The sequence below is a fragment of the Miniopterus natalensis genome, chromosome 6 (genome assembly GCF_054644295.1).
Source record: "Miniopterus natalensis isolate mMinNat1 chromosome 6, mMinNat1.hap1, whole genome shotgun sequence".
NCBI classification, from domain to species: domain Eukaryota; kingdom Metazoa; phylum Chordata; class Mammalia; order Chiroptera; family Miniopteridae; genus Miniopterus; species Miniopterus natalensis.
The window spans coordinates 37774535-37797384 of NC_142086.1; the positions used below are offsets into that span (position 1 = coordinate 37774535).

The following is a 22850-nucleotide window of genomic DNA, read 5'->3' on the forward strand; positions in this document are numbered from 1 at the left end:
GCCAGGTAAGTGGCGCCTCGCGGTGTCCGGCTCCCAAGCGGCGGTTTCCCCGTTTTCTTCGCGGTGGTCGTCTGACCCCTCTCACGTTATAATAGTTAATTCCTCCCTTCCCTTGCGTGGTGGTTTTTGGAGTACAGTGGAAAGTTGTGAGGGAGGCGACGGTTTCCTGCGAGCCCGTGCCCTCGGGGTCGCGGCGGGGAGGGCGGGCGGCCTCTCGGGGGGCCTGGAGCGCAGGAATTTGGGCCTGAGCCGGCCTCAGCCACACGTCCCAGCCTCGGGCTCCCCGGACTCGGGCTCCATTGTCATAAAATTGTGACCCGCCGTCACCATGACCCCGTCTCGCCCACTTCACTCTCAGCTCTCGGATGGAGGGGCTCCGACTGGAGCTCAGGCCGTCACGCTGCCAACCGCGTGTTCCGTTCCCACTAGTTCTGTTGGGTGCCTTCTCAGGTAAACGGCGGAACTTGTTGATCCGCCTTCGGAGCGAAGCTGCCTGGGCTGCAGGAGTCCGCGGCGTCCGAGCCCGCCCTCGCCGCGTTTACATGGGTTTTGTGTGTACGTTTTACGGTTAGAGAATTGCCAGCGGACCCTTTGCGCAGTTTACAGTTTACAAGACGGTGGGTGCACTCAGGGAATTGTTGCGTGAACAGAGGCCGGCTGCTGTCCCAGTCGATTCTCGGCACACTGCTGGGAAATGGGCAGGACAGATGTCCATGAACCTAGTCACTCACTCAGCTCTGGGGGCGGGCCAAGTAGATGTAAGTTACCAGCCACCGTTACCTAAAAGATAAGTCACAGGTAAAGATATGAAATAATTAACAACAATAAGACAAGTAATATAAAGAATACAGTAATTAATAAAACAAGAATAAACTGTGTGCTTTGTGCACCCGCCCACAGCTGTAAACCTGCTCTTGCCAGCGCCTGTATGTCTCTGACGCTGGGCCTTTGGGGTAAGATGGTGAGTCAGGAGCACGCAAGACCTGCTCTCCATGAGCTTTTGTCTAGAGTAGAGAGAATGATCACTCCTACTGTAGAGTGGAGAAAAGAGGCTTAGAGTGATAGCCAGTGACCACGCAGCTAAATAAGTTAGAGAGAGAGGATTCCGTGGTAGCCACTCCACAAAGCCAGAGTGGACACCCACCCCAAAATTGGATTTGGATATAGAAAGGGATGATGCCACACACACACACACACACACACACACACACACACCCACACACCCACCCACCCACCCACCCCCTGAAGGTATGGAGAGGTTTATTCCTTATATATAAAGACTTGTTACTTACATACTCAAGTAATGAAAAGAGAACAGGGCAGTCTTGTTAAGCAGATCCGAAATGGTGCAAAAGGGCAAAGGCTCCAGGTTTTTATTGTGGTGAGGGCACCGGGGCAACGTGAGGGTTTCTGTGGGTGGACAGGGCTGGCTGGGTTTGACTCTCCTACCCATACCAAAGGAATGAGCACCTGGGCTTTCTTAGCAGCGTGCCCATTTGAGGGACAGAAGAGGAAGAAGGAGGGGTGAGGCTTAAAAACTGTCAGCAGGTGAACATAAACAAAAAATGGCATGGACCCCTTATTATAATTCATCCCCGATGTTTGATGACAGAACTGTACCAGTTTTCACTTAGTTGAATTTTGAACTTGTTTATCTAAGCCGTCATGGCTCTCTGTGTGGCCTGCAGCCTGAAGCTGGTAAGGAAGACAAAAGTTCGACTGAATGCCTTGTTCAAGATCCCAATGGTGTGTGTTTTGAGAAATAAAATGAGTGCCTTGGTCACTACGAGTAATGTTTGGACCTCTGATGGGGATAAGGAGTGTCTTGGCAAGGCTTTTATTATGGCTTTGGTATATGTAGAGACATGTGTGACCTTGATTTATATTTTGAGCATATGGGAAGCAGGAGACTTCCAGAGTTCTTTACCCTAAAGGGCACAACTCTTAGGTAATGGCCCCAGAGTCTGTAAAAATGTACAGATGGTTCCAGTTGTTGACCAGAGTAGAGTATTCACTGTTAAGATGGCTGTGGGAAGTTAGCCAGTTGTGTTGATCTGTGGGTCGGTCCTTCACCAGGGACATCCTGGTTAAGGAATAAAAAGCAGTAGGTCTCCAGTGAGCTTCATTATGTGCAGTGGTGGTGATGCTGTCCATCAAACTTCAAATGGGAGTTTGAAAAGTACAAACTGCTATTGCTGTCTACTCAGTCGAACTCAAGTTGCTCTCCAGGTATTCAAGGGATTCAGAAGAGAGGTGACCTCTTCCAACACCATGACACCTGATAAAGGGGTAAGGACAGGGGAAGCCATGTGCTCTTACAGGTGAGATATGCCAGAGGGCCAAGATTTGGTTCTAGTCTATAGAAAGGAGGCTTTGTGGCTGGGCTGAGCTTGCAGGGCGTTTCTTCCAGAACCTGAGGCATAACTGGCAGCTGGGGATGGAGAGTCACAGGCTCTATTTCCGGAGAGTCCAGTATGCTGGCAGTAATTGCTGCTCTAATGGCATATTGCATGGGGCTGAGGAGATAGTTTCTTGTATCAGAAGCCTGAGGACAACTTATGGACATTATGAGTTAGTTGCTTCCCCATGCCAGTGGTTACTTTATATTAAGAACCCTAAGATTAAGTTGAATTTGAATTAACCTTTTGCTATGCCACACTGGTGCCATGGTAGCTTTTCCCTGTAACCCTGAGGATCAGGATTTTTGTTAAACAGAGGCATAGGTGGCAGCAGCAGCTGCAGCAGCGGGGTTAAAGAGCTACGTGCTCTTATAATGGCTGCTCCCCCTCCCCCTCCACACTTTCCCTTTCTCTCTTCTTTTCTCCCTTCATGATGATTGCTCTTTCATGTGTCGACCACTTGATTGGCCCATATCTTGCATAGGGGGTAACCTTTCCCCTGAACACTGTATAGATTGGGGGCCAGTGCCTTGTTGAGTCATCTGATTCATTTATTTTAACTCCATTGTTTGAATAAACCAGAATTAATTACCAGTTTCCCTATCAATGGACAGTAAGGTTATTTGCACTTTTTCAGTATTACAAATATCGTGGACTCCTTGCACACATTAAATTGCTGGGTTGTAGGATATACCCATCTTAGGCTCTACTAGGCATTGAACATTATTCTCCCAAGAGGTTGAACCAATTGTCATTCTCATTACTTTTTTTAACTGTTTAACTTTTCCTCTAGGTGACTGAACTTCAGGAGACTAAGGACTTTATTCTATTCACTTTTGAATCCCTGGTGCCAACTAAACTACCTAACAAATAGTAGTTGGAAAATATTTGTTGCATATGTAAATGTATGAACTATGGAAGCAGAAATGTATTAATTACTTTTTTCTAAAAGCTTAAATATTGTCCTTTTCAAGCGAATTGACATATTTTGAACATTAACTCTCTTCGTTTTAAAATGGGTATTTCTCAATAAGTAATTTAAATTGAATGATACTTGTTTCCAGGTAGTAAATGAAGCAGAGTCAAGCTTTGCCACTGAGTCACAGGAAGAATTAGAAGAAAATCCTAGTCCAGTTGTGGATGAGAATATAGTGTCAGCTAAAAAACAGGGACCACATAACTGGAGTGGTGACTGGAGCTTTTGGGTAATATCTTTTTTCTTATATCTTCACTTTAATCTTAAGTGCAAATTTTTGTAAGTCTACAGCAATTCATATATTATTTATAATATTTCTTGTTAGTTTCTAGATTTTAGGTATTTGTTTTAGTCCAGAGTCCCAAAGACATTTCTGATTATGCTCTCCTTTGGCCACTAGAATGCACTGTTGTCTGGTTTGTCTGGTTCGATGGAGTGGAATTATCTGCTTCAATTTTCCTGGGAGAAAACTACACCACAGAATTGAATTCCACTTACATTGTTGTTCACTGTATTGGCAAGAGCCTAACATTATACAGAAACTACCTAACAAATAGTAGTTTCTAAATATTACTGAGAAACCAGCTATTTTACATAATTTTGATTTAAAGAATTAGTTCCTATACCTGAAAGGAAGTTTATGTTTGACCTGCAGTGTATAATGATTGTAAGATAGGTTTTAAAGCTAGGCATTTCATAGTCTGTTTGCACTGTGCTCACTTGGTTGCATAACCTGGATATGTTTCAGGTTTCCCCACTGTAAAATGAGACTACTGCTTGTTGATTAGGTGCATAGAGCCTTTTGGTAAGAACATTCCTGTTGCCATAGGAATGCTAACATTTATTATATTAAAGGGCTCATTCTAACAATTCCTATGAGAATTATGAGCCATTTGATAGAATAATGCAACTATAAGTGAAACTTATATAAGATTATAGGGCATATATAGTTCCAATATTAATTCATTAGGAAGCTGATCTCTTGAGGATTAAGTATACTTGATAGCAGAGTTTCTAATAATTTTAGAGTAGACCAAAAAAAAGACATTAACAGGTTATAAGAATTAGTACAAATGCCATCATTCTGTTCATAATTAGCAGCTCAGTTATTGAATGTTATTGAATCTCCAGATGAATAACAGGTTCTTCCTATTAAGAGGGAAAATATTTTATTGCTAAGAAATATATCAAAAAAACTACACACCCTAAAAATTATATCATCTATATTTGATTATATTATTTTCAGACACATTTAGAGAAAGTTTGACTATTGTAGTGTTTTGACCCTTCTACATTCTGATTTTTATAGTTTATATTATAGATCGAGAAACTTTGTAGTTCCAAGGGCTATGTACAGGGCTAGAGAGTTACTGTGGTTACTGTTGGCAGACTTGATGGAAGAAAAAGGGTAAAGCAAGAAAAGGAAAAGCAGGGGAATCAGGATTTAGGCATAGAAGGATGGAGAAAAAAAAGAGTTATGTGTTGTATAGCTTTGCGACTCAAAGAGTAGATTGTGGAGCTAGAAGATTCAGCATCACATGTCAGTTCATTAAAAGTGAAGAATCCTGGGCCCAACCTCAAACCTACTGAGTCAGAATCTTCATTTTCATAAGATTTCCAAGGGATGTGTATGCACATCCAAGTTTGAAAAGCACTGGTTTAGAGTGTTGAAGGTATGTTTTGGCTCAGTTTTAGGTCTCTATGCTAAATAGTAAACACTTTATTTTCAGGAATTTTTATATCGATTCATATGAAATAGACTTAAAGACAAATACGACATCTCAGAAATTTTACTGTTTTTTTCAGAGGTCACTTACCCAGAAACCAGAACATTAGAACTCAGAAGTGAACAAAACCAAAAAAGAACCCGAATAGCTAAATCAAAGTTCATACCGGTATATATTGTAAGAGGAGAATTCTTAAAGTCTTCATTTGGAATTTCTTTATATATATATTTTAATCCTCACCTAAGGACATGTTTAGAGAGGGGGGGGGAGGGGAGAGAGCGGGAGAGAGACATCGACTGGCTGCCTTTTATATGTGCCCCAACCGGGGATCAAATCTGAACCCAGGTATGTGACCAGGAATCGAACCTGCAGCCCTTTGGTGCACAGGATGACATTCAACCAACTGAGCCACTCCGGCCGGGCTCTTTAATATGTTTTTGATACATTTTTATAAGCTTAATAAATAAGTTGGTTTCCATTTTTTAGTTCAATAGAATGTTGGAGATAAGTGAATTACTTGGTGATGACACATAGACAGTAGCAAGAAATGACAGCAGAAGCTCAAAAAATGTAGCAAGCTTGGCCTCTTAATGTGGAGGCCAAAGGTCTCTGTAGATAAGTCAGCTCTAATGTAGTACCACTCTAACTGGGATAAATGATGGCTAAGAAGTCTGGAAAATAATGCACTTCTTCTCTGCCATTTTATTTCTTTCTCTTCTCTGCCATTTTAATCCTACCAATGACTCTACAGTGTCACTATTTCCATGTTCTCCTGGCAAAAAAGTAGGAATTGAAGGAGTACAGTAAAATGGTGGAGTTCACTGAGGGATCTAAAATTCCTTGTGTTCAAGGAAGACCAGTAGTATTAACGGGAAAATATTCATGAGGCACGTGACCTGGTCCTTAAGCAAAGAATGATAAGAATGTCAGAACTATTTCACTGGAACATTCAAATAATCTGGATTTGTGCCTTTTCCCTTTTGGAAGGTTTCTACCAAAAAGGATTGATAACTTTGCAAAGTTTTGGTATTTAAAGAGTTAAGCTGTAGGGACCTGGAAAATTCGTTAATGTAGAATAACATATATTCTGGCTTGGTGAACTCAGTTATTCCACAGTAGTGAATTTATTTATTTATTCATTTATCTATCTATCTATATCTATTTATCTATCATCTATTTATTTATTTATCACCTATTTATATCTATCTATCTATCTATCTATCTATCTATCTATCTATCTATCTATCTATCTATCTATCTATCATCTATCATCTGTCTATCACCTATCATCTATCTATCTATCATCTGTTTATTCCTCACCCAAGGATGTTTTTTACATTGAGTTTTAGAGAGAAAGGGAGGGAGGGAGGGAGGGAGGGAGGGAGGGAGGGAGGGAGGGAGGGAGGGAGAAACATTGATGTGAGAAGGAAAGAGACAACAATTGGTTGCTTCTTGCACAAGCCTCGACCAGGTGGGGATCAAAGCTGCAACCTTCACCTGAAATCAAACCTGCGACTGTTTGGTGGGAGGGCTGACACTATAACCACTGAGCACACTGGCCAGGGCTCCTCAGCAGTGAATTCAGAGGGCAGCATAATATAATTGAACAAATTGGAGATCGGGAAGAAAACATCTGGAATAAAGTATATGCTCTGTCCCTGGTGATTTCATCTTGTGGTGCTCTTCAATATGTTGTTTAACCTGTTTGGCTTCAGGTGACTTATGAAATTAGAGATTGGGCCATGGTATTGCAAAGTTGGTTTGTCTTGAATCAATAGCAGGAAAAAAGGGGGGTTATGACTAGCAAGTGCTCATAATTTATGGTCTTGGTAGCTATATATCAGTCATAAGAAACTCTGGTCATACTCAACAGGAATATGTTACACGGGGAACTCCTTTCCTTAAGACTGTCCCAGTGATAAAAAGGTTGACAAGTGTTGGGTAAGAAGACCTCTTATTTGTAATATTGGAAAATGTATTTTGATGATTCCCCATAATTAAAAAATTATGAAAACTTAAAAGGATACAAGAAATTGAACCAAAGTTTATCAAAGTTTTGTTGTTTTTTGCTGAGGTTGATTTCTTTTAGACCCTATCCATTTAATCTTGTGCTATTTAACAGATTGGCTAGTGTCTTTCTGACAGTAGGACTTTATTTTAAAGGAATATGATTAAATCACTTTAGCAATTGATAGTGAGTTCAACAGCTGCAGATTTTCTATTTCAACCCTGTAATATAAAGATAGGAATATTGTTATATTTGTTTTATTTTTTATTTAAAAATGAAAATATTTAATTCTAGTGTATGGGAAATGAGTTTCATTATTAACTTTTAAAGCCTAATGTCACAATAAAAATTATGTGAAACGAAGAAATAAAATTTAAAATGAAGTTAATGGCAAATAAATATTCATACTTTTGCCCTGCCCTTTAACTGTTAGTAAAAATACATTACAAAAGGAAAAAAAAAACACAATGCCAAACAAAAAACTTTTGTTTTCCTGATTAAAGTAATGGTATATTCCTAGTGGATTAAGGTCCCAGAGGAGAAGCATACAGAGATCTGCAGCAGATACATTTGTTTAATGCAACTCTCTTAGTGATGTGGAACTAGCAACTGTTGGGAGGAGAAAAAGCCTTTGAGATTTTCTGTTTTGTATGTTTAGAAGATGACATACTTACCTGTATATTTCATAAAAATAAAGTGCTTTGGATCAGGTACTTAATATGAAGTATTTATTTATAACTTGGTACTTCATTATTAATAATTTTCCATTAAAAATATTTGTCATTTATTTATACTTTTCTCCTTAATAGTGATTTACTTGATGATTACATTTAAAAAATGGAGGGATTTATAAAATTTTCTGATTGTGCAACTAAAATTAAATGTGTTTAGGGTGTTTGTGTTTTTGAATAATTGTGTATTTGAAAATATTCACAGCCCGGCCGGGCGTGGCTCAGTGGTTGAGCATCGACCTAGGATCCAGGCGATCGAGGTTCGATTCCTGGTCAGGGCACATGCCCGGGTTGCGGGCGCGATCAATGACTCTCTCATCATTGATGTTTCTATCTCCCTCTCCTTTCCTTTCTCTGAAATCAATAAAGATATATTAAAAAAAAAAAAAAGAAAAGAAAATATTCACAAATACACATAGAGTAAAGAAGATATGAAATCTCAGCTCCCTCAGGCCTTTGACTTAGGAAGAGAAATAGGAAAAAAGAAAGATGGAGTAGGAGAATTTTAAAAGAGGTTAGAGTTCATATTTGTCATTTCTTTTATATATTTGTTCTAAAACATGGTAAAAAATAAAACAAGACTAGATTTTGAAACATTTCTATATATGTACAGATAATAACTAGTATATTTATGTTTTAATAGAAAATATTTAGAGTTAAATTTTTCTAGGTTGTACAGGAAATCAGAAGCCTTGATTCTGTACTTTCTCATTCACTCGTAACTTGATCATAGTCATGCTATTCGCAGGTAGCTTTTATACTTATAGGTGGGGCATAAAACTTGCCACAGACCTGATTTAGAGGTACATCATGAGGATTAATTCATGTTGCACTGTTAAATTAAAAAATAGCCCGGCTGGTGTGGCTCAGGGGTTGAGCATCAACCTATGATCCAGGAGGTCCTGGTTCAGATTTCCTGTCAGGGTACATGCCCGGGTTGCTCCTGGGACCCCAGCAGGGGGCGTGCAGGAGGCAGTCGATCAATGATTCCCTCTCATCACTGATGTTTCTATCTCTTTCCCTCTTCCTTCCTCTCTCTGAAATCAATAAAGACGTATTTAAAAATATATATATTAAAAATATTAAAAAATAGCCCAAGAGAATTAATTAGTATATTTGTAACATGCTTTGGCAACTTTGGAGAAGAGGCTTTCTATAATCATATGCTGTCCTCCACAACATATCTTGGATTTATTCAACCTAAAGAAGATATTTCACATTTTTACTTTGGTAACTGATTAAAAAGAATAAACTCATTTTCCAATGTCTGTTGGATTAAAAAAACATTCTATCCAATTAAAAAATTTTAGTTCTAGATAAATATTGTTTGAAAGCCTAGATATCTTTTAATACTTTCAGATTTAATTAGAGAGGAATAGGTACATTTTTAGAAATGTGGAGATAGGATTATTTAACTTAAAAGCTCTTCTGCTACAGTCCTTAGAAATGTTGGATGAAATGTTGTAAACATCTTCTTGAAATGCATGTCTGGGCTCACAAAATAGCAAGGGAAATACCTAAGGGCAAAAAAAGAAGAGGGAACTGATTACAAAGATGCAAGCACATAAGTTTAATGTTGAGGCAGCCCTGAGGAGTTTATTAGCCTCAGTAACTAAAGCTTTAATGGCCACACTGGGATAGGAGATGGTGCCTTGGACTTGCATGAATTGGAACTGAGAAGTGTTTATAGAGCAAGACTCAAAGAGTTATACTCTCTATGAAAGGTAGACTAGGAAAAAAAATCCACCTTATGCAGGTTGAAGACAAGGAAGCTTATCTGTCTAAACTTGGACTTGGGCTTGGGGTAGCAGGGGGAGGGAAGTCTTCCTGGAAGTACATAACTGTAGTTCATCTCTCACGAAGGTTTGGGACTTGAATTTAATACTTTATGAGCAAGCAGAAGGGAATTAAATAAATAGCTCATTAGACCCTCCCCCCCAAAACTTCAGATAAAACTATCAGATAAAGACTATAAAACAATAATTTGATTTATTAAAGACTTAATAGAAGGAATTAAAAATATAAATGGATAAGACATTTTCAAAAATACTAGGCAGATTTGGAAAACCACCTAATAACGATTTCTAGAAATGAATAATATGGTTGTTGAAAAAATAATTTAAAAATTCAGTGGATATGGGAAATAGCTAAAGAGAAAATCAGTAAACTGATATATATGAGGAAATTATTGAGATTGTACCACTGAGAGATAAAGATAGAATATTTGAAAGAGAATGGTTTAAGATACAAGGAGAAAAGTTTGTTATGAATCGAATATGAGTTTCAGAAGATGAACAATAGAAAATGAGCAAGAGGCAATATTCAAAGAGAATATGCATGAAAACTTTCTACTTTTGATGAAAGACTTTAAAATCTGGAAGTACAGTGAATCACAGGATAAATTAAAAGAAAAAATGAGCAGAGACATTGTTGTAAAAGAAGTGGCAAAGTTAAATATACCTTTTTCATTTCTTTACTTTTTAACTTTATATACACGGTGTCCCCCCAAAATGTATATGCACTTAACAGCTGATAGCTCAATTGATGTTTCTTTCTTTTCAGATTTAACCCATTGGAATTAATAATTATTCAAAGTGTGTATACATTTTTTGGGGGACACCATCTACCATCTATCTGTCTATCTATCTATCTATCTATCTATCTATCTATCTATCTATCTATCTATCTATCTATCATCTATCTGTCTGTCTGTCTGTCTGTCTGTCTGTCTATCTATCTACCTACCTACCTACCTGTCTATCTATCATCAATCTATAATATCTATCTACCTACCTACCTACCTACTTACTTATATTTTAGGCACCATAATCAATATGAGCCAACAATATTTAAATGTGAGCCATGCCACGTTCAGACTTTTGCTCTTATTTACAAATATTTAAATTCAATACAACCTGAAATGTGTTTTGTTACATACCAAAAAAAAAAAAAAAAGAAAAAAGAAAAAGAAATTATACAACTCAGAGTAATGTTTGTTTTAAATGATTACATTTACATTTAAACTAAATGGAACCACTTGTGGTGCTCAAGTTTTTATCATCTCTTCCAGAAATTATTTTACTATCATCTCTTCTATTTTTACCTGGCTTTGCTGAAATAACTTTATTTATATTGTTAATACTATTACAGATCCCCCCCCTTTGCCTGCCCTCACCCAGCCCTGTACCCCCTTCCCTCTGGCCATAACCACTGTTGTCTGCATCAGTGTGTTATGTATATATGTTCTTTGGCTTATCCCTTCACCTTCTTTTATCCAGTCTCCCCACACTACCCTTTGACAGCTATCAGTCTGTTCCATGCATCCATGCTTCTGTTTCTATTTTGTTCATCAGTTTATTTTGTTCATTAGATTTCATGTATAAGTGAGATCATATGGGGCTTGTTTTTTACTGACTGGCTTATTTCACTTAGCATAATAATCTCCAAGTCCATCCATGTTGTTGCAAAAGGTAAGACTTCCTTCTTTTTTATGGCTGTGTAGTATTCTGTTGTGTAAATGTACCACCGTTTTTTATCCACTCATCTACTGATAGGCACTTGAGCTGTTTCCAGATCTTGGCTATTGTAAATAATACTGCTGTGAACATAAGGGTGCATATATTCTTTCTGATTGGTGTTTCAGGATTCTTAGGGTATATACCCAGAAGTGGGATTACTGTGTCAAACGGCAGTTCCATTTTTAATTTTTTGAGGAAACTCCATACTGTTTTCCATAGTGGCTGCACCAGTCTGCATTCCCACCAACAGTGCATTAGGGTTCCCTTTTCTCCAAATCCTTGCTGGCACTTGTTTGTTGATTTATTGATGGTAGCCATTCTGGCAGGTGAGAGGTGATATCTCTTTGTAGTTTTAATTTGCATTTTTTTTTAAATTTAAATTTTAAAAAATCTTTATTGTTGAAAGTATTACAGATGTCCCCTTTTTTCCCCCCATTGATCCCCTCCACCCTGTATCCACCCCACCCCCAGGCCTTCTCCATACCAATGTCTTTGTCCATGGGTTATGCTTATAAACATATAAGTTCTTTGGTTAGTCTCTCCCCACCCACTCCCCCATCCCCACCTTCCCTCTGAGATCCCTTAGTCTGTTCCATGCTTCTATATCTCTGGATCTATTTTGTTCATCAGTTTATTTTGCTTATTACATTCCACATACGAGTGAGATCATGTGGTACTTGTCTTTCTCTTGACTGGCTTATTTCGCTTAGCATAATACTCTCCAGTTCCCTCCATGGTGTCCCAAAGGATAAGAGATCCTTCTTTTTTATAGCTGCATAGTATTCCATGATGTGAATGTACCGCAGCTTTTTTATTCACTCATCTACTGATGGGCACTTGGGCTGTTTCCAGATCTTAGCTATTGTAAGTTGTGCTGCTATGAACATAGAGGTGCATAAGTTCTCTCTGATTGATGTTTCGAGTTTCTTAGGATATAATTCTAGAAGTGGGATCACTGGGTCAAATGGAGTTCAATTGTTAATTTTTTGAGGAAACTCCATACTGTTTTCCATAGTGGCTGCACCAGTCTGCATTCCCACCAGCAGTGTACTAGAATTCCCTTTTCTCCACAGCCATTCTGACAAGTGTGAAGTGATACCTCATTGTGGTTTTCATTTGCATCTCTCTGATGATTAGTGACTCTGAGTATTTTTTCATATGTCTCTTGGCGATCTGTATGTCTTCTTTGGAGAAGTGTCTATTTAGGTCTTTTGCCCATTTTTTAATTGGATTGTTTGTCTTTCTTTTGTTAAATTGTATGAGTTCCTTATATATTTTGGATATTAGCCCTTTATCAGATGTGTCATTGGCAAATATGTTCTCCCATAGAGTGGGCTCCCTTTTCGGTTTGTTGATGGTTTCTTTTGCTATGCAGAAGCTTTTTAGTTTGATGTAGTCCTGTTTGTTTATTTTTTCCTTTGTTTCTCTTGCCCTAGGAGTTGCATCAGCAAACATATTGCTACGAGAGATGTCTGAGATTTTGCTGCCTACATTTTCTAGGATTTTTATGGTTTCATGACTTACATTTAAGTCTTTTATCCATTTTAAGTTTATTTTTGTGTATGATGTAAGTTGGTGGTCTAGTTTCATTTTTTTGCATGTATCTGTCCAATTTCCCCACACCATTTATTGATGAGACTGTCTTTACTCCATTGTATGTTCTTGCCTCCTCTGTCAAATATTAATTGACCATAATGGTGTGGGTGGATTTCTGGGATCTCTGTTCTGTTCCACTGATCTATGTGTCTGTTCTTGTGCCAGTACCAGGCTGTTTTGATTACAGTGGCTTTGTAGTATAACTTGATATCTGGTATTGTGATCCCTCCAACCCTGTTCTTTCTCAAAATTGCCGTGGCTATTTGGGGTGCTTTTTGGTTCCATATAAATTTTTGAAGTGTTTGTTCTAGATCTGTGAAATATGCTATTGGTATTTTAATAGGGATTGCATTGAATTTATAGATTGCTTTGGGTAGTATGGACATTTTAATGATATTAATTCTTCCAATCCATGAACACAGTATATTCTTCCACTTGTTTATATATTTCTCTATCTTTTTGCAACATCCTATAGTTTTCTGAGTACAGGTCTTTTACTTTCTTGGTTAAGTTTATTATTAAGTATCTAAATTTTTTTTGTTGCAGTAGTAAATGGGATTTAATTTGCCTCTTGATGACTGGTGACGTTGAACATTTTTTCATATGTCTATTGGCCATCTGTATGTCCTCTTTGGAGAAGTGTCTATTTAGGTCCTTTGCCCATTTTTAATTGAGTTGTAAAAGTTCTTTATATATTTTGGAAATTAACTCCTTACCAGATGTATCATTGGTGAGTATGCTCTCCCATACAATGGGTTCCATTTTCATTTTGTTGATTTTTTCTTTTTTTGCTGTGCAGAAGCTTTTTAGTTTGATGTACTCCCATTTGTTTATTTTTTGCTGTGTTTCTATTGCTGCTTTCAAGTTCTCTGTTATCTTTAAACAATTTAACTGTGATATGTTTAAGTGTGAATCTCTTTTCTTTATCCTATTTGAGGTTCATTGAGCTTCCTTGATCTATAGGTTAATTTTTTTTGTCAAATTTTGAAAGCTTTGATCATTTCTTCAAATGTTTTTCTGCCTCTTTATTTTTCCTTCTGATGCTCCCATTCCATGTATTTTCAGTTACATAATGTTGTCCCACAGGTCCCTGTCTTTTCATTTTCTGCAATTTTTTTGTCTGTTCTTTAAAATGGATAGTTTTTACTAATCAATTTTTAAGTTCACTGATTTTTTCTTTGTCATTTTGAATATTTTGTTGAATCCCTGTAGTGAAGTTTTTTATTTCAGTGATTATAGTTTTCCATTCCAGAATGTTCTTTTTATTGTTAATGTAAAAAAAAGTCTATTTGTTGAAATTCCCTACTGCTGAGTCATTGTTGTCATTCTTTCCTTTTATTCTTTAAGCATGGTTCTCTTTCATTCTTTAAACATATTTATAATAACTGCTTTGATGTCTTCGTCTGCTAAATCTATTACTTGGGGACCCTGAAAGAGTCTGTTGCCTGCTTTTTTCTTTCCTTATTATGAGTCACATTTTTCTGGGTTTTTTTTGTATGTTTTATAATTTTTTGATAATTGTACAGTTTAGATAATATATTGTAGCAACTGTGGATTCTGATTGCATCCTCTCTGCCTCTAAAGCTTGTTATTGCTAATTTTTGTTTAATACCTTGCCCAGAATAAATCTGTGAAGTCAGTTTGTCCTGTGGCACATGGGAACAAATATCTCCGCTCTATTTATTATCATTGTTTTTATTTTTAAGGATGGCTTCCCAGTGGTCACACTTTATGTCAGCCAATGACTGGTCAAAAATTGTGCTCAAATACATAGAGCTAGTAAGTCTTTTGCTTTCCTGCTGACAGATCTGTGTGTAGATTGGGGAATACATTCAAAGTTCAGATTATTTTCAAGTTTGTCTCAGTTTTTATGTTCCCCTGAGACTTATTGTGTCTCTAGCCAGGAATGTGTGGATAGTTTGGGATCTCTCTAGTCTCTGCTACATATGCATGCACTCTCTGTTCAGCCAGAAATACACTGAATGTTTATCAAGCCTATCTATGGCCGTCTCTCATCCAGATCTCTGTTAAATCCCCTGCTAATCTATTAAATCCCGTCTGCTTGTTTCTTGCCCTCATGGGGACTATAATCTCACATTCACTTCATAGCTTCAGAATTTCCCTTTGTACTTCTGGGCACAGGTTTTCTGCTCTTTACTCAGAATGAACTCAGCCCTTTCTCTCAGCGAAGCTGCTAGTTTTCATGGCCTGTTCCACCCTCAGAGAACTACCACACTGACTTAACTGATAGGGTAGGAAGAGTAATGGGAGCTGGCTAAGGAAACAGTGCTGTAGACTTTTGCTATTTTCAAGTTCAGTAGATTTTCATGAACAAGTATTTTTCAGTTTATTGTATGCCTTTGGCCAACTTCCAATAATTTGAAGTGATTGTGTTTTTTTTAAAATCCTCTCCCGAGGATATGTTGACATTGATTTTTAGAGAAGAAGGGAGAGGGAGAGAGAGAGAGACATCAATGTGAGAGAGACATCAGTCGGTTTCCTCCCGCAGGACCGACTGGGGATTGAGCGCGCAACCTGATTCGGTGCCCTCACCAGGAACTGAATCTGCAACCCTTTGGTGCACAGGATGATGTTCCAACCAACTGAGCCACACTGGCCAGGGCTGAGGTGATTGTTTATACAGGTTTTTTCCCCAGCTTTAATTTTGCTTTTGCCGAGAGGATTTGCCAAACTCCTCATTCCATCATGCTGGTAGCTTCTTTTGCTTCCTTTTGGTGTTTTTTGAAATGTTTATTTATGTGGTTTTTCATACAGAGACATACAAACTATTGCATAAAAAGCATATTATTTTAAAGTCCATTTTAAATTTATTTTTAAGATGCTACATTTTAGTTCATTTAATGAAGACTATAATTAAACAAAATTTTAATCTTTCCATTGTTAAAGATTTCAAGTTCCACCTATAAAGACAGGAATGAGGAATACAGAAGACAGTTCACACATCTACCTGATACAGAGAAGCTGATAGCAGGTAAGAAAAGCAGAAAGTTGCAGAAAACCACTTTACTACCTCATTTTACCTGAATTTATTACATTATTCATGTAATCTTTCAGGTAGATTTTTTTGGAAACAGATATTAAGGGAAAAATTTAGTCATCTTTCTTATAAAAGTGTTTTATTTTTAATATAAGTTTAATATAGATACTTTACAATCATAATATAGAACTATGTTTTAGTTTTAGTATATATTTTTATTTAAACCATTTATTCATAGAAATTTCTCAGATTTCTGATACTGTAGGGCAGTTGTCAATACAATGTAACTGAATTTCTAGATAGCTAAGTACTTTAAAAGCCCAGTATTTAAAAATCATAATAATGAATTAAAACAACTTTTAAGAACATTTAAAAGTAATACATTCTCATGATAAGCTGTTCAAACACTACAAGAGGGCATATAGTGAAAAGTGAGTGGCCCTTCCAATGAAGATCACTCCAACATTCTTCCTGGATAATAACCACTTTTAGTAATTTCTCATGTATATTTTCAGAAATTTTCTGTTTATATTTCAAGGGGAATATACATATGTTCCTAAGAGAACTTAAAGGGGAGCACACTGTACTTACTGTGTGAATCTTGTTTAGAGCTCTTTCTATTAGCACTGCTTATGGATCTGCTTCATTCTTTTAATGGTTGCTTAATATATTGAATGAATTTTGTACCATAATTTATTTAACAAATCCTCTATTGATGGACATTTTGATTGTTTCCTGTCTTTTACTATTTCCACTAATGTTATATTGAATCTTCTTGTACATTTGTTTTATCACACATGTGCACACATTATAGGATAAATTCCATGAAGTGGAATTGTGGCGCAAAGGTAATGAGCATTTAAAATGTTTACTCTTGCAAAGTTATCCTCCAAAAGAATTGTCCAGTTTTTATTCTCATCAACAGTGTTTGGAAGTACCTGTTTTGCCATACCTGAGCAACTTGGCTTTAGCAAAATTTGGTAGCTAGAAATGGTACATAATCATTGTTTAAATATGCATTTCTTTAATTATGGAGGAGGTTGAGGATCTATTTATATGTGTGTAAACCATTTGTATTTCTTTTTCTGTGAAGCTTTCTCTTCATAAACTTTGCTTATTTTACTGGTGGTTATTTGTCTTTTTCTTAATTTGAAGTAGCTTGTTAGATGTTTAAAAAAATTAGGTATTTTCCATGTGTGTTCCAAATGTTTCTTGCCAGTTTGTCACTTGAAATCAAATACTTTTCATGGAAACCTTTATAAGTGTATCATTGCTTTATTGAGAGAAGTTAATCTGATGACACAGTGATGTATAAAACACTAAAGCTTTACAGAAGAGAATAAAGAAAGTATTCAATCATTGGGGAATCCTACCACCTATAGGTAATTTTGGTTTATATTTTGTGGATAGCTTTGTAGATATTTTTCCACTGTATATATTTGCTTTTCATGTAGAAAATCTCAGATAACCTTATTAAATTTCAGGTAATCTACATTTAATGAGTAAGGCTAGTAAGGTCACAGGATTGAAAATTAATTGAAGGTAAAAGAATCATATTAATATATACTGACGATGAACAATTGGAATTGGAATTTTACAAATACCATTTACATGCAGAACCTCCCAATAATGAAGTACTTAGGTATAAATCTAACAATTGTTCAGGCTCTCTATGCTGACAACTATAAAACATTGACAAAAGAAGATCCATTAAATGTTTATAGACTGGAAGACTCAATATTGTTAAGAGCTCAGTTCCCTCAAATGAAAATCCCAGCGAGCGTTTTCATAGATATTAACAAGCTGATTCTAAAATTTATATGAAAAAGAAAAAAAAAAAGAATTAGAATAGTCAAACAATTCTTGAAAAAGAGGAACAAAGCTGGAGGATACATACTAGTTGATTTCAAGACATTATGAAGCTAGTGTAATCAAGACAGTATGAGATTTGCCATAGGATAGATACTTAGATTAATGGAGCAGAAAGAAAAACCCACATAAAAATTCATACAAATATTGTGAACTGATTTTTGACAAAGGTGCACATTCAGTGGAGAATAGTCTTTTCAATGAATGGTGCAAGATGGTTATTTTGCTTTTAAAAAGCTTCACACACATCTCAAAGGAGCTGAGAAGTATTTACAAGTTTTCTAAAGAAAATGCTTTAAGACAAGGACATGGGTCCTTTTTCCTTTTTGCACCAGGGAAAATTCATTTTTTTCTTTTTCAATCTGTATTTACCCTTATAGTCTACTCAGGTAAAAAGAAAACAAAATAACATGAAAAATGTAAAATATAAAACATGAGAATGGTTATCTTTTGTAATTTAAATACTAAATCTGAAAACAATACTAAAAATGTTGTTCCAAGGTCTTTTTAAAGCAATGTTCGTGTTATTGGGCTCCCAAAAATGATTGCTGCTAGGAAAGAATACTTTTGGATATGTAGTTTGTGAATGATTATTTTAAAAACACATTCACTTTTTAAATTTTTTTATTGGGGTGACAATGATTAGCAAGGTTATACAGGTTTCAGCTACAGAATTCAAAGACTATGACTCCATCGGGACTTGAACCCAGAACCTTTGAATTAGAAGGGCAGTACGCTAAACAGATTCTTTTAATTCACTGTCATCTCTCTTATGGATAGATATGCCTACGTTCTTTGGTAAAACTAAATAGTGCATCTTGTTTATTTAATAGGTGCATACTACTTACTGTGCAAGCTTACTCTAGAAATATATGGGTCCCCATTGGTATTCCCATAACACTTTGTACATATTTCCACTATATCCATTGTTATATTATAGTTATTAAAATAATCTTTGTGTTGGAGCCATTCTATTTTGCTGAAATTGATCATATATTAGTAAGTTGGTGTAACACACTTATCAAATTGACCTCTGTTGCTTGTAGAATTTACTTAATTTTATTCTAACTTTCTAGTAACCAGTTATAAAGTTATAAAATCCATAAAATGATTTTTGATAAACATTACTTTCTTATTCCATTTTATATGAATCAGATTGTTAACATGACTCAAATCAGGTAGAATATTGCTTTCTACCTGAAATGCTGATAATTACGTGTTTGTTTAGCAGTAGGAAAATTGGGAGCAAAAAAAAGTAAAATTTCTTTGCTTTTAAAAATGTTGATCATTTCTTGCACAGGATATATTGCTAGAAAGGTATTTTATAAAAATTAAATTTGATTGAGGTACAAGTTTATTAAATAAAATACACCTGTTTTGGGGAAACCATTTTTAAAACCACTGAAAAATATGTCAATCTATATTAAATGATCTTCATTTAAAATAATCCAGTTGGTTACGGTAGGTTTGAACATAGTCAATGTAAAATAATGCAGTGGTCCTCATAGTGGGGTCCACAGACCTGCAATGCTGGCATCACCTGGGGGCTTCTTTACATGCAAACTCTTCATCCCAGCCCAGTCATTTAATCAGAAACTCTGGGGGAGGGGCCTAGCAATCTGTGTTTTAATAAGTGTGCTATTTCTGATGTGAAAATTGAGAAGCATTAAACTAATAAAATGTTTCAGTGGTTTAGATAAAAATTTCAGGACATTTCAAGGTGACCTTTAGCCCAATCGCTGTTTTTTGAGATGCCTGCCAGTAAATGAGTAACTTAATCTGCTTAATTATTTGCTAGGGTTTTTTGTTTGGTGGCATCTCAGTTTTGTTTCGCTGAAGGAAGCATTTTGAAAGAGTGCATTACTTTGCTCAATTTTCAGTATTTGCTTAGACTTTTAATAACTAAATTTAAATATTTTGAGGTTTATAACCTCCACAGCTGTTTGCTAAAATTGCTAATCACTGGATATATAGCTTTAAAATCTATCAGTTTAACTAAATTTCTTCACAGCAGCCCTTTATATCTTGTATTGTTGATAATTTAGCAATACTATTTACATTAGCCAAAGAGACAGATCTTAATCTTAGAAGCATGGTATTAACTTGTTATATAGGCAGTATTTACCAGCGCAGTCTTGATTTTGCTGGATTTTAGTGCTGAGGTGGAGAGGATCAACTTTAAAACAAACTAATACACACACACAATTTTTGCAGTTATTATCCTTGTTCGCTCCATCACCAGTGCCCCATCAGTATTACCTCTTAATATCTTTGAATCTAACTACTTTTTTCTCTTAATACTTTTACCTCCTGGTCTGAGCCACCATCAGTTTTCCCCTGGATTTCCAACTGATTTACCTAAACCAATTCTCACAGTGTGAATAAAGTGGTCTTTAATAAGATACAACTGATCACATCCCTTCCACTTAAAAATCATCAATGGCTTTTCATCATTTCCACAGCTTACTATGGCCTGAGACACCTTACATGATGTCACTTCTCTAGGCCAGAGATCAATCTTTGTATGCTTGCTTAAATGGGCCGTGTTTCTTTCTACCACGGGGCCTTTGCACATGGTCCCTCATGGTCCAGCTGACCCTTTATTGATCTTTGGATCTCAGTTTAAAGATTACTTTTTCTGGAAAACTTTTCCTGATATAGTTTCTCCCTGCCCATCCCCCATACCTATGTATCCCTTGTTATATTCTCTCACAACTTTCTCCACACTTTGATCATTATATAAATTTATTTGTTTATTGTATGCCTTCCCCTCTAGACTGTGTTCCATGAGGGCAGGGTCCTCTTCTGGTAACCGAGTGTATGTGCACAAAGAATACGAACGAATGAATGAACGAATGAACTAGTGAACGAAGAGTGACGATTTTCCGTGTATTAAAGTAGTATAAGATTTATTAAGTTGACATATTTTTGTGACTAAGCTGTTCCTTATTTTTGTGTATGTAGATTATGCTTGTGCTCTTCAGAGAGACATTTTGCTTCAGGGACGACTATACCTTTCAGAAAACTGGCTATGTTTCCATAGCAACATCTTTAGATGGGAAACTACAGTAAGATATATTTTGATTTGATTTGGTGATACACATAATTGCACAGATAAAAATGTATACAGTCCCCCTAAAAGCAATGTATTTTAGATTCTAAAGTAAATTTGTATGTATTTGTATATACTTGTATATATGTAAACACAGTACATGTGTTGTAGAAGCATGCAATGTATCTTTCTTAATATATTGAGCTCCATTTGTACATGTGTAATACAGTCGGAGAAAGATTCCAGAGTGAAAAAATCTTGAGTATACATCCTTTTGACTGCCAAAATCATGTCTTACCACATTCTGAAGTGTGTGTGTGTTTTAATGTAGAACATAAGCACCCACATGCCTTTTCACACTTTATCCTAATGTTAGAGATAGGAGTTGATGAGGGAAATTATTGAAAGGAAGAATGTCTGACTGCTTACCCTATTTTCTCAGAGAAAGCAAGCATGTAATTAATATTAACTCCTTTAGGTTTTTCTAGTTGGATTAGATTGATGTAATGCTTGGTATTTTGTGTTATATGTATTATGAAAAAAAATCCATTTTTCAGTTTTTCATTCTTTTGTGTATTTAGATTTCTATTGCTTTAAAGAATATAACCTTCATGACCAAGGAGAAAACTGCTCGACTCATCCCAAATGCTATCCAGATTGCTACAGAGGGTGAAAAGGTGAAAAACTTTTCTGTCTTTGCCTTATTACGTAATGTGGAGAAAATCTGCCTCATACTGATCATCAGTGTTGAGAATGTAAGCAGTTCTTGGAGTTAGGAATATCTAATCTAGATGCACTGAATTTCATGCTAGATTTCTGTATTCTTAAATACTTATTGATGATTAAATGACTGCTAACTTTTTTTGTACATTTGTAACATTTTGTAACATTTATAGTTTAAAGAGAACTTTCTCCCTCTTTATCATTTCTTCATTATAAGAAGTAGATAGGATATTAGCAAAACATCCTTATTATTTCTAATGCCTTAGTAATTCTATAATTGTTTTTTATGCACAGTAGCAACCAATAAAAACATGATTCTGGTGAACAGAGGTTTGGGTAGCATGCAAGTAAACACATATTCATTATAATATTTTTTAAGATGGCAGTTATCTTTAACTGCCATCATTTTTATTATCCACCTATAATATCTGCCATTTCTTAGTGGAAATATATAAGGAATCTCTCTATGTCCACCTGGAAAATTGATTAGGGCTCTGTGTGTGACAGTAGGTCAAATATTACGTATGCAGTCCTATTTGGAAGAGTTCAGGCTATATCCTTGTTATAAAAGGTTTTGCTTTATGGAGACTATTGTATAGCAAGGTTTCAATGTATTAATTGGAAAATTACACTTTAACATCTCTGTACAAAAAATGTAAACACCTGAAATAGTATTAGCTTGATATTTTATTTAATAAATCAAACGTAGGACTGAGCTTTCTTATTCCTAGAAATAAACATTTAATCATAAAAAGTCACTAACTAGGGAATCGGAAGAGATGATACACTGATAAACTGTATTTAGTGCTGCCACATGTCAGATTTTCTCATAAGAGCCTATTTTAAAATGTGACTTTGCAAAAATCCACTTAAATGCATAGGAAGAAACAGGGCTAAATGCAAACATAGAATTATAGATTGAAACATGCTATTTTTCTTCTACAAAATTCAAAGCAAAGTTTATTGTGAATATGGGTGTTTTATATTTGTAATTAGCAGAGATTAGGTATTTCTAGATATTTGAGAAGACTATGAAAGATGATAATGTTAAGATCCTTCAAATAAATTTATCTCTGAAATCCACTGTAGTTTTTCTTATTGTTTAGACTTGTCTCAAATGGCTACCACATCACATCTCTTTGCAAAGTTTAGAATAAATAAAATTTTAATTTTTTTCATAAATTTACTTAGATTGATTTTCATAGTTAAACTATGATGAACATAAATAGCTACCTATTTCAAACTCTTTTCCC

General features: G+C 35.9%; 1 protein-coding gene across 1 annotated transcript in view; it reads left to right on the forward strand.

Moving 5' to 3' along the window:
- The first annotated feature begins 3491 nt into the window (after nucleotides 1-3491).
- GRAMD1C (GRAM domain containing 1C) overlaps nucleotides 3492-22850 on the forward strand; it is a 67453-nt gene continuing 48094 nt past the window's right edge. The window contains exons 1-4 of the mRNA XM_016200232.2: nucleotides 3492-3604; nucleotides 15863-15947; nucleotides 20787-20890; nucleotides 21456-21551. Coding sequence (XP_016055718.2) covers nucleotides 21486-21551 — 66 coding nt within the window. The 5' untranslated portion in view covers nucleotides 3492-3604; nucleotides 15863-15947; nucleotides 20787-20890; nucleotides 21456-21485. The remainder of the gene's footprint in view (nucleotides 3605-15862; nucleotides 15948-20786; nucleotides 20891-21455; nucleotides 21552-22850) is intronic.